This window comes from Rhinopithecus roxellana, chromosome 1 (genome assembly GCF_007565055.1).
Source record: "Rhinopithecus roxellana isolate Shanxi Qingling chromosome 1, ASM756505v1, whole genome shotgun sequence".
NCBI classification, from domain to species: Eukaryota; Metazoa; Chordata; class Mammalia; order Primates; family Cercopithecidae; genus Rhinopithecus; species Rhinopithecus roxellana.
This window is the reverse complement of record NC_044549.1, coordinates 76,843,579-76,859,403: the sequence shown is the minus strand read 5'-3', so window position 1 is coordinate 76,859,403 and position 15,825 is coordinate 76,843,579. Positions and strand designations below refer to the sequence as shown.

The window sequence follows — 15,825 nt, the reverse complement described above, 5'->3', positions numbered from 1 at the left end:
GACACTAATGTACTCCCACTGGCAAAGTCTGTATCTAATTTGTGTAATGAAGGATCTGGTCACTGTTGAGTATGTGTATTCCCAGATCCAGAATTCCAAATTTCTTGTCAACCAAGAGCTCAAGTAGACCCAGGAAGTGGAAAAAATCCAAGAGCTATTTTATCTAGGACAGTCTCATCAGAGCAAAAAAACCTCACCATCTACTTTTCCTGACTGAAACTATTAGTTTTACCTTCAAGGCTGAGAAGGAGTCCTGTGGTTTTCCTGCATCCCTGTCAACACAGATGGGTTTGTGGACTGTGCTAAGTATGAAAGTAATACATCTTCTTTTAAACCCACACATAGATCCTAAGAGGCATGGACTATGCTTATACCCCTCTTGGAGATGAGCTAACTGAGGGTCAGGGCATTTAAATAATATGTTAAGATCTTTGCACTAGTAAGTGTGGTAGCCCAGACCATAGTTCAGTCCCAGAGGCCACCTTCTTAGCCTTTACTCAAGGAAAACGCGGTGTCCCTATTGTGCAATGGATCCATTATACAGGTCATTTCCAGAAGCCTCACTTGGTAGAAACACCTGCAGGGCACTCACTGAGAACAGTCTAAAGACTTGTGGTAAATCGCCCACCCAGCTTGAGGCCTCAACAGGAAATTGGAGTCGTTCGTTGGAAAATGGAATCCCTGAACTATGGTTTTCTGAACTGTAGCCCACGAAACATGTCAACACAGCTTCGAGACCAATTACTTTCTTTCAGCTTAGCGGATAAATGAAAGGCGCGTGGGGAGAAGCGATGAGAGAAGAAAACTGTAGCCACAGCTTTTGGGGTTTCCAGGAAGATGAGCAAAGCTTGTATACAGATCTCAAAGCAAAACCGATGGCAATATAATTTTTATGAGAAGTGATGAGTGATACTAACAAAAAAAGCACACACTAAAAAACAAAAACAAAAATCTAATTTACCTTAGAAATTAATATTTTGCCAACATTGAAATGTTGAAATGAAAATGTTACACGTGTTTAAAGTTTTATTTTTGGTTAATTATTTTTCTTAACCAGTTCTAACTATTTATTTTGCAACTGATTCTAAGCAAATCTTTGTGAATCTCTTTCTTGGCAAAGGGGGCTGGGTAATCAAGAAGGAAAGAAACATACTGGAAAATAGTAAAACATTACATCCTTTCTAGATTCCAATTTTGTCCAACTTGTTGACAGTCACAAATGCCCAGAAAATATGGGCTGAGTTGTTTTCGATTGCTGTTTGAATAACAGATTAATTTAATAATCAGTGGGGTATTGGATGACAAAAATTATTGGTTAGAGCGGCCAAACCACCAACCCTAATGACATTCTTATGTAAATTCTTATTTTCTTTTAGGCTCCTGCATTCTTAATAAACCCTATATTTTTGAAAATCCCTTTAAAAACACTACATACTGTCCCTCTATGTTATAATAGATCTGTCTATGCTATAGACACATAAATGTCCACTTGCGGAGTTGCCAATTTGAAGGTTTCTATTTAGAGCAACTGAGTCACCTCTTGATGTATTTTCCATACGAAACCATCTAATGATTCTGGAAACAGGACACAGAAATGGAGTAGGACGCAGCTCAACTTTGCTCTTCAAAGATTTCTGAAGACCGAAAAGACTTCTGCTATATGGGTAGAACCACCTGACATGATTTACTTAGTTCTAGCACAATGTTTAGATACCAGGATCAGTGGATCTCTTCTAAGAGATGGGCAGATTGTTAATGACAGTCCAAAAGCAAACTGCAGCTGAGGCCTGTTCCCGTGGGAAGTGCTCAGTTCTTTGGGATTGTTGCTCTATGGTTTGCCATTGCTTGTGGAGGAAAGTAATCGCTGCCTTGAGACTAGTTTGTAATGGACACGGTTCTGTATGTTCCACTGCGGAAGGCGAGATGTTTTCCTATGAAAAAGATCTTACTGCATAATTTCTGAAATACTATAATTTTCACCAAACTCAATTTCCAGCGCACTCCTGGCCAAACGCTACAGAATTGTGTTATTTTTGAACGTCATTGCCCCTGACCTGAAGTTACCTACAAAGTTGGTCAAAAATTAGTAATTGTCTTAGAGAACTAGACCTGAAAAATTTCATTCCTTCCAGGGAAAGGTTGATAAATTTATTTGCAAATTAGATATAAAGCAGAGGTACAGATTCAGCTTTCTGGATACCATCAATCATGCTGGCTATTGTACATCTATGGGTCATCAAGAAGAGGAAGACAACAAAAATCAAATACCATTATTTTCCTCTTTAATAGATTGCATTCTGAGAATACAAAGCTCAAATAAAATGCCAAACAATAGCTTCATAAATACTTTGATAAATACTCAACTATATCTTCTAATAAACTGTATTTCATAAAATGGAGCAAGGAGGGATAAAGAGAAAAGAATATGCAAAAGACAAGAATAAAAGGTTCCACTCTTCAAAAGCACTCAACAAAACTGGTTATGGCTCCTTTTTTATATTGTATAAACATTAAATCATAATTTTATAATAAAGATTCACAAAGATTTTTGGATTAGGAAAAAAAGTAGTCTTGAATTGATTTCTCATCCAACTAGCTACCCCAGTGATCTGTCAATTTCTAATCTCTAAAAAGAAGAGGAGGAGGAAGAGAAACAAGTGAGTTGTTTGCTGTTAGGAGCAGTGTGTGCGTGTGTGTGCGCGCATGTGCGTGCTTAGTGGTGAGAGAGAAGGAAGTGACAAAGGGGTAGCAAATGGCTGTCTGAATGAGGAGTTTCTGTTTCAAGAGGCCACCATGTCATTTTTCCCATCATCTGGAATCTGATCATTTTTACTCTTTTCCTTGAAACCTTTCGGTGGTTCCATACTGGTGTCAGGGTAGTTAGCATTTGAAGTCCTTCAAAGGGCTAGTTCTCTTCGACAGGATCAAAAGGGCAACAAGCCTTAGGCCTTGATCAGCCCTTGACCCCTCTGTCATCTGTCCTTACCCACAATTCTCTATTCAGCTTCCTGGAACGTCTAACAATGTGTTGACCAAACCACAAGTTCTCTCATCTCCACAATGCTCCCCTCTCTGCCTGGGTGTGCGTACTCAACTCCTCCTCACCCTGGTGGCGTTGTGTTAGGTGCTATTTCTTCCAGGAAGCTTTTCTTGACTACCTAAGCCTTCCTTCTGTGACCCCATGTAACATTTACTCTCTAATCATGGCACTAACCATGGAGTATTGGCATTGCCTGGTTACTCGTCTGCAAACTCCGTGAGGGCAAGAATTTTGTGTGTCTCATTCACCACTGCCTCCTCAAAGTGCATCCCAGTGTCTGGGATGCAACCAGATGATCAAGAAATGTTTACTGAAGTCCTCAGCTATCTTTACATTTTCTTCCTATGACCCTATTTTGTTTTCTGAGTGAATTCCTTAGAGACTTCCTTCAAGATCATTAATAAATCAGCCCTCATATCTTATCTACCAAATTGCCATCTCACAAGTTAGCAATATAAGAAACAGGCAAAACCAATCCATGATGTTAGAAATCAAGAGAGTGGTTATCCTGTGGTCAGTGAGGTTACCCTTAGAGGAGGGCAGGTGTGGGGGTCGGTGCTTCTGAGGAGCTTGTAATGTTATTTCACTTCCTAACCAGGGTGCTGGTTACACAGGAATACTCACTTTATGCAAATTAATCAAGCTGCAAAGTTACAGGTCGGACACTTTCCTGTAGGTGTTATGCTTCAATCAAATGTTTACTAAAAAAAAAAAAAAAAAAAAAAAGGAAAAATAGGAAAAGCCCAAGTCCTCATTTCTCTCCCCACCCAGACTCCTGGGGCTTTATTGTTATGCTTCTGCAGTATGTGACTGAGCTGCCAGGTGGTGGTCTTGAAATAAAGCTTAGAAAGGAAAATCCTCCAATGCCTACAGTGTCTTTTCACTGCTGCTAGCACACTGTGTAAGGCCTTACTCCATTTACTACCCAATCTCCTGTGAGTCTTCAACTCAGCGTGTTATTAGAGAGTTGAAACAAACTAGTCATGACTGATATAAATCTCTTCAACTTCAACTTTTTTTCTTTTTCTTTTTTTTTTTTTTTTTGACATAGAGTCTCATTCTGTCACCCAGACTGGAGTGCAGTGGTGCAATCTGAGCTCACTGCAACCTCCGTCTCCTGTGTTCAAGCAATTCTTGGGCCTCAGCTCCCGAGCAGTCGGGATTACAGGCGTGCACCACCCTGCCTGGCTAATTTTTGTATTGTTAGTAGAGACAGAGTTTCACCATATTGGCCAGGCTGGTCTCGAACTCCTGACCTCAAGTGATACGCCCACCTCAGCCTCCCAAAGTGCTGGGATTACAGACATGAGCCACTGCACCCAGCCTTCACTTTTGTATCTTATCCATCTTGGCATTCCCCAAAGCACCAGCACAGTTTCTAGATCACAGCAGGAATGCAATGACCTCCTATTCCTACTGAATGAAAGGTAGTCATTTCTTTAGTTTGAAATCTTTTGGTCACTTTCTTTAATCCAGCTGCATCTATTTCTTTATTTTCTAATTATGATTTCTAACAAGGAAAAATACTGCTGGCTCTAGCAACGTCCTATCTTAGTTCTATTGGTTTTCTCACTTAGAATAGAAATAAGAACCCTAACTTGCTCTACTAAATATGATTGTGCTCATGATTCACTAAGGGATACTGGCTACCTCATAGAGTTTGTAGTTATGATGACTGAGGGTATAGTATCCATTTGGTCAAAAAGGTTCTCAATCATTATAAAACCAGCGGCATCTACCTCACAAAACCATAGAGTTATGAATTGTCAACAACCCTTGCATCACACATGGCCTGTGATCATATCTGAGACATATATGTTATACCTTTTTATACAGAGAATTCTACGGTAGTGAAATAACATTAGACAGTGGAAAGAAATATTCACATTTTAGTAGAATGGTTTACAGGTGTTAAAACCTTTTTATATATTTGGTGTTATGCGTTTCCACCTATTCAGGCTGCTATAACAAAATACCTCAGAGTGGGTAATTTATAAACAACAGAAATTTATTGCTCACAGTTTTGGAGGCTGGGAATCCCAAGACCAAGACACCAGTAGACTTACTGTTTAGTGAGGGCTTGTTTTCTGACTCAATGATAACACCTTTTTAGCTGTGTCTTTACATGATGGAAGGTCAAACAGACCCTCTCAAACTTATTTTATAAGGGCACTAATACTATTCATAAGGGCAGAGACCTCATGATCTAATCATCTCCTAAAGGCCTCACTTCTTAATACTATCACATCGGGGATTAGGTTCCAACATGTAGATTTTGGAGGTCACCAACATTCAGACCATAGCTTTACGCACATGTTACATGTGACTGTTTACTGAGTACTTAATCTGATTCAGGCATTATGCTAAATTCACAACATACATTTTCTCACTTTACCTCCTATAACAAGCCATGATATGCTTACTACTCTAATCCCCCCAAATCACCCAGGAATAAGCAGAACTTCATGGAGTTAAGGTTTTCGTCCAAGGTCACAGAGTTAGTCATTAGTGAAGTCAGAACTCACATTCTGAACCCATTGCTTCCACGGCTCCTGCACTGAACTATACACTTCAGTACTTTCTTGTGGTGGATCTAGAATGCCCCCAGTCAGAAGAATAAACTATAACATGGTAGACTGGGCAAATGTGGAAGCCATCCTGCTCTAAACACTCAGACACACTAGATGAAATAGTACAACAAAACAAACATGTTTAAATACAAAAGATCTTACAAGAGAAGACAGTAAAAGCTAACTTGTAAATTTACTGCTAAGTGAAAAAACATGGATAATCTGGTACTCTCTGAGGCTCTGAATAAGAAAACCAATATTGCCCATGAGAAATCAAACGTCAAGTCTAAACTACATGCTGCTTAGGAAAAATATGTGCTCTAATTATATGGTACACAAATTCCTAAATACAAAAAACTTACACAACAATTATTCCCAGGCCGTCATTACTAATAGGATACATGATAGAAGCCAAAATGCAAATATATAGTGAAGAGAAACTCAAATTCTATTCTGTTCCCAGATAAATAATACTTAATAGTAAAGATCAATTCACAGTTAAAAATGACAAAATACACGAGCCAATAATCTAACATGGAAAAACGCAGAAAGAAGAAAAAAGAGGATTGATACTCCTAAAATTTAAACTATTAGAACAATCTTAAAAGGTTTTTTATAATTTGGTACCGATAACCTAAGACTAAGACTGTATAAAAGAAACATATAGTTTTAAGAGAAGCAAATGAAACGTCTAGAAATGAAAAGCTCAATAGATTGTTTCAGCGGCAGACCAGACAGGATCAAAAGGAAATTAGTGAACTGGAATATAAGTTTAAAGAAATTATCCAGAATAAAGCACATAAAAAATAGAAATGAATTTATATCTGGAATCACGTCAGTGAAACCTCAGAACATTCGAGAGAGACTGAACACTATAAAAGCCATCAGAGAAGGGGAAGAGGTTAGACTACCTACAAAGGTACAAGGATAAAAGTGAGAAGACAATGGAATATCTTCAAAATATTTTAATTTTGATGCTATGGAGATAAATCATCACTGTTGAGTACGTACTAAATTAGGGATTTTAGACAAAGAATGAGATAATTTATCACTCTCAGATCATTCTTGGAAAAACTTCTAAAGCACTGTAAAACAAAAAGCAATTTTTTTTAAAAATCAAAAAGTGACTATAAACATATAAAAATGCAGGTAAACATGTTATTTACTATAGGCAGCAACAACAGTAATAGTTATTTCATGGGTTAAAAACATAGTAGAACTAGAAGGTTAGAAAATATTATATGAAAGAGATGGGAGGTAATTCAACTTAACAAAATCTAAGCTTTTGTTTGCTCTGGAGGAGGGAGGAGAGCCTCACCAATTGAAACATGTTAAAAAGGCAAAGAGTAACTACTAAAGGAATAGTGTGTACTTTACATAGAATACAAAAAAAGAAGGAGAAAACCCAATCAATCCAACTGAAAGGAAAGAAAGGAAGAAAAGAGAGAGAGAGAAGGAGAGAGAGGAAGGAAGGAGGGAAGGAAGGAGGAAGGAGGAAGGGAGGGAGGGAGGGAGGGAAGGAAGGAAGGAAAGAAGGAAAAGAAGGAAGGAAGGAAAGAAAGAAGGAAGAAAGGAACAAAGAAAAAACATGAGGAATACAGAGCATATAAAATGATGGTAGAAATATTCCAAACTTATTGGTAAGCACCATAAATTTTAAAAGATTAAACTATCAGATAACAGAAATAATAGAAACTTTGAATCCAGCTATATTCTGTTTATAAAACAAAATCTTAGTGCAAAATAATGAAAAAGGGTTGAAAATGGAGGGAAAGGGGAAAATATGGCTAGCAATTATTACCAAAATAGAGCTAATGTACCTCTGCTATTAACAAAACAAATAGACATTAAGGCATAAAGCACTTTCATGTATAAAGAGGGTTATTACATAGTGATAACAGGAATGATTTCTTAGGCAGCTATAATAATCATGAACAGGGATGTCCATGGTAACATAACTTCAAAATATAGAAAGCAAAATGAATTGAATGGCACAAAAACGTCCATAAGCCTGGTGAGAAATTAACTGACATCTAAAATAGACTGAAAATAAAGATAAGTTTGAAACACAATTGTATACTTTGTCCAAAGGACACACATTGATCCCTAAGCCCAGCTATTAGATAATGTAACTTGCTTTCAAAAACATGTGGACAAGGACTGGAAATACAAAGCAAGTTTCCACAAATACTAAAATAGATGTGTTATACAGACCACAAGGCCATTTAATTAGACTTCAATAATAAAAAGGATGGCCTCAAATCGCATATATTCAGACATTTTAAAACATGATTTAAGCATTGACAGATCAAAAAATGGTAAAAACTAGAAACTTGTTAGAGATGAGTAAGAATGAAGGCCTTATATACATATTAAATTTAGAGATGCACTGGAATGCAGAGAGAAATGTATACCTAGACATATATATGCTTATAGGTATATCTATATACATATAAAATGAACCTGAAAAGCTAAGCATCAAATACAAAATATTAGAAAATAAAAAACAATGTAAACTCAAGAATCCTAGAAGAAAGATAGAACAAACATCTCTGGCAGTATGAAAAGGGAGAGAGAGAGGGAAGGAGGCAAGAGGAAAGGGAGCAAGAGGGAGGATCAATTAAAAGCTTTAAAAGGGGGCAAAATCACAAACATAGTAACAGTTTTAATCAAAAGAAAACACTATCAACAATGCCTGCAATAATCTGGAAAAATGAGGTGAAATAGGCAGTTTTCTAAGAAATATAATCACCAAAACCATTTCAAAAGGAAAAAGAAAATCCAGAAATATCTAACCACAAAAGAAACTAATTTCATAGTTGTAAATTTATACACACACAAAAAAACACACACATACAAATCCCACCAGTCACTAATAGTTTTATAAGTTTTACCAAATCTTCAAGAAACAGATACTGGATTTCATCTTATATAAAATGCTACAGGTATTACAGAAAGAGGGAAACTGTAAGTAATTTTGTGGCAATAAAATGACCTTAATAGGAAAGCCAAATGACAGTGCAAGGAAGAAAAAGTATTGCCACTCTCCTTTTTGAGCATAAAAACAAAAAGTTCACGGTGTAAGTAAATTGAATTCAGCAATATGTGTGAAATATTATTACTTTTTTTTTTTCTGAGACGGAGTCTAGCTCTGTTGCCAGGCTGGAGTGCAGTGCCAAGGTAACGGCTTACTGCAACCTTCACCTCCCGAGTTTAAGCAATTCTCTTGCCTCAACCTCCCGAGTAGCTGGGATTGCAGGTGCCCACCACCACGCCTGGCTAATTTTTGTATTTTTTAGTAGAGGCAGGGTTTCACCATGTTGGCCAGGCTGGTCTCCAACTCCCGACCTCAGGTGATAACACCCGCCTTGGCCTCCCAAAGTGCTGAGATTACAGGCATGAGCCACCGCGCCTGGCCTGTTTATGACAATGAAGGTCCATCCTGAAAAAGCAAGTATATTTTCACATTACACATTCTATATACTATTAATATATAATATACACTACATATAAAGTATGTAATATATACATACTATACATATGTAATATATACTACATATATTATGTATAATACATACACATATGCATTATATATTTATTTCATGAAAATAAAATCATGACATATACACGATCATAGATATCATGAAATATACAAACAATACATATATATGATATGTACATATAATACATATATTATACATATCAAAACCCTATCAGAATTCATAGAAATTAATAGCTATTTCCAAAATTAATATGCAAGAGTAGAGTCAAGAATAACCAAGAAAACTTAGAAGTATTTTATATGTATATATATATATTTCATGATTTAAAATTTTAAAAATATTAATGTAACTTAACATGTTAACAAATTAAGGAAAATTTTTTTGTAATGGATGTAGAACTTTCTTATGAAATTCAACATCCATTTAGATTTCAACAATAACAATGGCAACAAAAACTCTTACAAAAGTTTTCTTTAGCCTCATAAATTGTTACTACTAAAAATCTACAGCAATTATGGAATTAACAGTGATGGTTGCACAACATTGTGAATATACTTAATGATCCTGAATTATACACTTTAAAATGGTTCAATGGTAAATTTTATATTCTTTATATTGTATGACAATAAAAAAGTCCTTTAGCAAACATATTTAACATGTAATTATTGGAGGCACTTCCTTTAAATCAGGAATGAGACATGGTTGCCTAATCTCATTGCTTCTATTTAACGATGTGTCAGAAGTATAGTGCAATAAAACAGAAAACAATAATTAAGTATGGAGATTAGAAAGCAAACGTTTCACAAATGATATTACGGTCTATGCAAAAAGTCCAATCCAAGAGCATCCATACACAAACAAGTCGATCTCAAACAGCATTTAGCAGTGTGTTGGATACAATATTCAATATACAGAAATCAGTGATATGTTCATATACTAGTACTTACAAATTAGAAAAGTAGTTTTAAATATATACTATTTATGACAGAAGAAAAACTATGGGGTATGTAGGTATAAATATATAGTTATAAAATTGTATTAAAAGGCATAGAAAAGGCATATAACTAAAGAGATATACTTAGTTTATTAATGGGAAGTCCAATTATTATAAAAAATAGCAATTATCTTTAAATTGACCTATCACTTACAGAAATTTTAATCAAAACCTTATCAAAATTCATGGAAATGAGCCAGGCGCGGTGGCTCATGGCTGTAATCCCAGGACTTTGGGAGGCCGAGACAGGTGGATCATGACGTCAGGAGATCGAGACCATCCTGGCTAACAAGGTGAAACCCCGTCTCTACTAAAAAATACAAAAAAAATTAACCAGGCGTGGTGGCGGGTGTCTGTAATCCCAGCTACCCAGGAGGCTGAGGCCAGAGAATGGCGAGAACCCAGGAGGCGGAGCTTGCAGTGAGCTGAGATTGCGCCACTGTGCTCCCAGCCTGGGCAACTGAGCGAGACTCTGTCTCAAAAAAAAAAAAAAAAAATTTGTGGAAATTAACAAGCTAGTTCCAAAATAAGTATGCAAGAGTAAAGAGCCAAGAATAATTAAGAAAACTTATAAGAAGAATAAGGAAAGGAGCTTGTTCTCCTAAATACCAAGTCATATTATAAAGCTTTAATAATTTAAAAGATATGGTATTATATATAGGTATTAACAAACCATAAGATCTGGAAACAGATCTGCATATAGATGGGAACTCAGCCCATGACTAGACTTATTTAAACAAAAAAGAAAGAAAGAAAATTTCTGTGCATTGTGTGCCTGTAGTCCCAGCTACTTGGGAGGCTGAGATAGGAGGATTTCTTGAGCCCAGGAGTTTGAGATTAGCCCAGGCAACATAGTAAGACCTGTCTCAAAAAAAAAAGAAAAATAAAAAAGGCATCTGTAAAGAGTCAAACCACGGAATAGGAAGACCCACATACAATGCATACGATTGTAAAGAAATAGTATCCGAAAGAGAAAGAACACCCAAATCAATAAGAACAGATCTAACCACCCATTCGGGAACTGCCCAGTTGGAATAAAGAGGTCAGAAACCTGAAATAACCAATAAAACCATTAAAAGAGGCTCAATCTTATTAGCAATCAGGGAAATGCATACTCAATCACCAAGAAACATTTCCAAATTATCAGGTTTGGGTAAATCCTGAAGGCTTGTGCCTTCAGTAAAGATACGTAAGGACATTCTCGAACACACAGTTCAAACTGCCAACTGTCAATTGAGAAAGCACCAACAAGAACTTTCCCAAAACATGAACAAACTGACTACACATCTCCTATACTGCAGGATGTATTTTCATGCATTCTGAATGCTTCCCAGCGTCTAGAATATCTTATAAAGCCAAGTGGTGTTTCTTCTAAGCTGATAGAAATACTTCCTTACACAAGAGGGCAGCCATGTTTTCTATTGGTGTAACTGTGCCTGCAAGTCACACAGACCTATCTGGGAAAGTTCTGTGCTGAGCAGAAAGGTGTAGGGGGTTAGAGGGTCGGGGGATGGCTTACTTGGAGCAGTCTTCACAAGCAATATTCCCTGTGGTCTCCTTGATGGTGCGCTCAGAGACAAATGCTGGATATTCAGTATCACAAGGCTCCAGGGTCTGTTTCAATTTCTGGGCTGTAGGGATAGGGGGAAAAAAAAAGGTAAAGAATGCAAGGCACAGGCTCAATATTGTGACTGGCAGCCCACAGCAACCCAGAACACAGTTCCGCTTCTGCTGCTCTGTGATTTTTCTAGCACAGCATAATGCATTATTTTCTAATTAGTCAAGTGATTTCATCTGCCAAGCAACTCTATAAGCTATAATTCCTCCAACAGTTGTGTTGGCTTGATCAGCTATCATTTATGCATCACAAGAATTCAAATTTCTGGGACAACATCAGTCACAGGGTCTGTGACCTCAGACTTACTCAAACTCAGCAACAACACATATGTATATCTGAATAAATGTATAAAATATAAGTTATACCATATTATTCAGGGTGAGACAAAGGTCATGATACAATTGCATGGTTTTATTATAGAAAGAAAATTGAAATATGAAATAGTAAAATACGTAATGTCTTTGAAGCACAGCCATGAACCAAATCCTACTATTATGAAGCTCTTTGTCCAATAATATACCATGTCAATTTTAAAGCACTAAATAACCCTGGTACGTGGATGAGCACACAGTAGGCACTCGGTAGAGGCTTGGCAGTTGATTGTCCAGTGGGCAAGATCCAAAACCTCACTAGGTCTCAATTTTCTTATTTGTAAATCGAGGATAATCAAGTTCTATCAGAGGTTGATGTGAGAAGTACATAAAACAATGTTATGTTGAAACATAATGAGTGTTCAGTAAATGTCAAATAATGATAATAATAATAGCAACAATAACAAAGATAACAGTATCATTCTAATGAAGCCATTGTGACATTATAACGATGACAATAATGATAGACACTACAGCATAGTGGTTAAGGGTGAAGGCTCTGAAGTAAGAGAAGTTTGGAGTACGAATCCCTGCTCTGCTACTTCTAGTGAATCCTCACTGTTCTCATCTGTAAAATGGGGATGCTAGTAGTACAGGTACTCTTCACAGGAGGTCTACTTGTTAGCATTTCCCCCAAGAGAATGCTTACAGATTTCCAATACCACAGTTTGTACAAAGCCTTCAGTTATTGTTTTCGTAGGAAAAAAAATCGTATTTACATTTACAATTCCAAAATTCAATAGGATTTTAACAAAACTGTGTGTGAACAAAGTCTCATGTTACATTCCAAATATAACTGGTTGGTGGGCAGAACTACAGGGAGATGTTTTGTCCACTGTCCATGTGGGATGCTGCTGGCACTAAGTGAGCCGTCAGTGCTACTGCACAAAAAAACAACTGTTGGGTAACAACCAAACACTTGTGGGGTGATCAGGAAGCGATTCTAAGCATCTGTAGTATCCTAACATGATGCTTTCTTATATGTAGGCTTTTCACTGAGGTTTAACTATTTTGAGGAAATTGGTTGAGGGTTTGGGGTTGGAGCACAATGCATTTAATCTTTATTATTTAAAACAAAAGGAAGTAGACTCTTCATCAGCTCTTTCACTCAGAATATAGAATTTTCAGTAACTGATCGCTGACCTTAAGGGGAAATGTCTATAGTAACCTCACAGGATCGTTCTGAGGAATAAATGAACAAAAGCATGTACAGCTCTTAGCAGAGTGAAGCATGCATGCACTTTTGCCCACCTACATGCATACACACAGCCTTCATGAAATGCTACTCATTAGCAAGTGTTACCATCCATAGGCCAGAGGCTGGCTAGTTATGCAGTAGCTAAAAGCACCAATTCCAGGCAATGAATCCTGCCACTGCTGTGTGACAGCAGGTGAGCTTTTAACCGTTTTACACCTTAGTGTCCTCATCAGCTAAATGGGAATAGCAGTACCAAGCTTGTGTGGTTGTTTGAGAATCAAATGAATTACATGGACAGTAGCTGTCATGCTGTGAGTGCTGCTCAAGTGTATGTTTTTACCACCATCGTGACTCCTGCTGTACTTGTGCTATTTCATGGAGTCAGGCGTTTTTGGTAGAAAAGGCAAGTAAATGGCTGCCTCTCTGACTCCTGACTCCACTGATTGTACAGTGCTGGTAGTCATTCTCAAGAAAGGCCAGGTTCCAAACACTATCCCTTTGTCCCCAAGATGCTAGCTCATTGGAGGGAACATTAAATGCCTGCTGAATACAAGAATGACTCTCCTGAATAGTGTTTTCAAACATAAAATAGGATACAATGGGCCAAAAAATGTGAGACTCTCCGTCCCTTATGACACATTTCTTTCTTGCCTTTGGAGGGTAAGGTGAATTTTAGGTGTTCCAGGCCCAATAGTAACAACACAGAAGAGCCACGTGGTGGTAACATCATTCTCTTTCCTAATCTTTTTCGGTGCCTCTGTTTTGTAAGGAGGACATCTTTGTTTGACAGTAGGGAGTTTCCACCACCTTTCTATCTTTTACACTCCTTTCTTTCATTTGCTCTCCTCTCCCTTTAAGCTGAAGAGACCAAACACAAAGCTCATAGGATCTGGCTAAAATTTGGTAACACTTTTTATTTTCATGGTTCTTATTTTTACAACTGATTTCTCTGTATGGCAAATCATTCCGGTTTTCAGTTTATAAAACTTTCTTTTCATAGTTAAATTATTTGAATTTAAAAAACTGAGTCCCTTGAAATGAAATAAAGATTTAAGTATACAATAGCTTAGGTTATAAGTGGAAGCGGCACAAGCATGCAGATGGAATATAAAAACCTAATGATGGCATAACAGCTAAATTTATGGAGAAATTGCTGTGTTCCAGATGCTGTCCTGCTTAATATGTATTAATTTATTTCATAGTAAAACATGACAAAATTAAAAAATAAACTATGAGGTATGAACAGTTGTTATCTGTTTTGCAGATTGTGAATGGAGGAAAAAGAACGAGGGTAAATTGCCCAAATTCATCCACTGAGTATGTGGCAGAACCAAAATTTGACCTTGGGCTGTCTGGCTCCAGCATGTATATGTTTCACTGCTCTGTGAAGTTCGGCCAATGAAAAAAAATAAGAAAGGTCTTTGGGTCAGGCTGAGATAGGCAGCACACATGATTTGAATAAGCCTGATAATTGCACCATCTCTAATTCTAATTGTCTGGGCCCAGTTACAATGGAATGAGTCCAGTACTCTCAATGGTGAGACTCATTTGGCTCTGATCCTTTCTGGAGATGAAATTCTTTTTCCTTTGACAATTGTAGGGCACTCCATCCTGATATAGTGATAAACCGTTGGGTCTATTTGCAGCACGACTATTGGCTGGAAGTTGCTTGATGTGCAAACGTGAATTATCGTATAAAGCCATGGCCACATTTAATTTAAATAACATGGCTAGAACTTACTTTGTCTAGAGTGCTATGGAAAACACCACATATATGTGCAGTCACTATTATTTATCTATGGAGTTTCAAACCAGTAACTGGGGCTGCTTGCAATCTACTGGATACTGTTTTTGTTGTTGTTGTTGGAGACAGAGTCTCACTCTGTCGCCCAGTCTGGAGTACAGTGGTGTGATCTCGGCTCACTGTAACCTCTGCCTCCCGGGTTCAAATGATTGTCTTGCCTTAGCCTCCCAAGTAGCTGGGATTACAGGCATGCAGCACCATGCTTGGCTAGTTTTTTTGTATTTTTAGTAGAGATGGGGGTTTCACCATCTTGGCCAGGCTGGTCTCGAACTCCTGGCCTCAGTGATCCGCCCACCTTGGCCTCCCAAAGTGCTGGGATTACAGGTGTGAGCCACCGTGCCTGGCCCTATTGGATACTGTTTTAACTCTTAGGCACTCAGAACTCTCATCTTACAAAGCTGTAGGTAGTCAAGGATCACTGAGCTTAGTTTGGCTGACTCCTTCTTTTTCCAGAAGGGAAGAATGAGGTTCCAGAAGCAGACACTGCCTGCCGTGGGTCCCACAGAGAGTGACTCATCACAATCATCATTAACTCACACAGCAAACCACCAACACCTTCACCATCAATCTTAACTATGTACTTACCACATGCCAAACCCTGTGCCAGGCCCTTAGCACGGGCAGAATCCTCATCACCACAGAATAAGCAAGCCCTTGCTACTGTCCCATTCTGCAGATGAAGAAACTAAAGCTCAGAAATGAAGATACTTGCCCAAGGTCACACTGC

At 37.7% G+C, this 15,825-nt stretch overlaps 1 protein-coding gene across 2 annotated transcripts in view; it reads right to left on the bottom strand.

Moving 5' to 3' along the window:
• CACNA2D3 (calcium voltage-gated channel auxiliary subunit alpha2delta 3) overlaps positions 1-15,825 on the bottom strand; it is a 958,335-nt gene that overhangs the window by 45,252 nt on the left and 897,258 nt on the right. For both annotated transcript variants that reach the window (XM_030926087.1, XM_030926131.1), the window contains one exon: positions 11,627-11,738. In XM_030926087.1, coding sequence (XP_030781947.1) covers positions 11,627-11,738 — 112 coding nt within the window. The remainder of the gene's footprint in view (positions 1-11,626; positions 11,739-15,825) is intronic.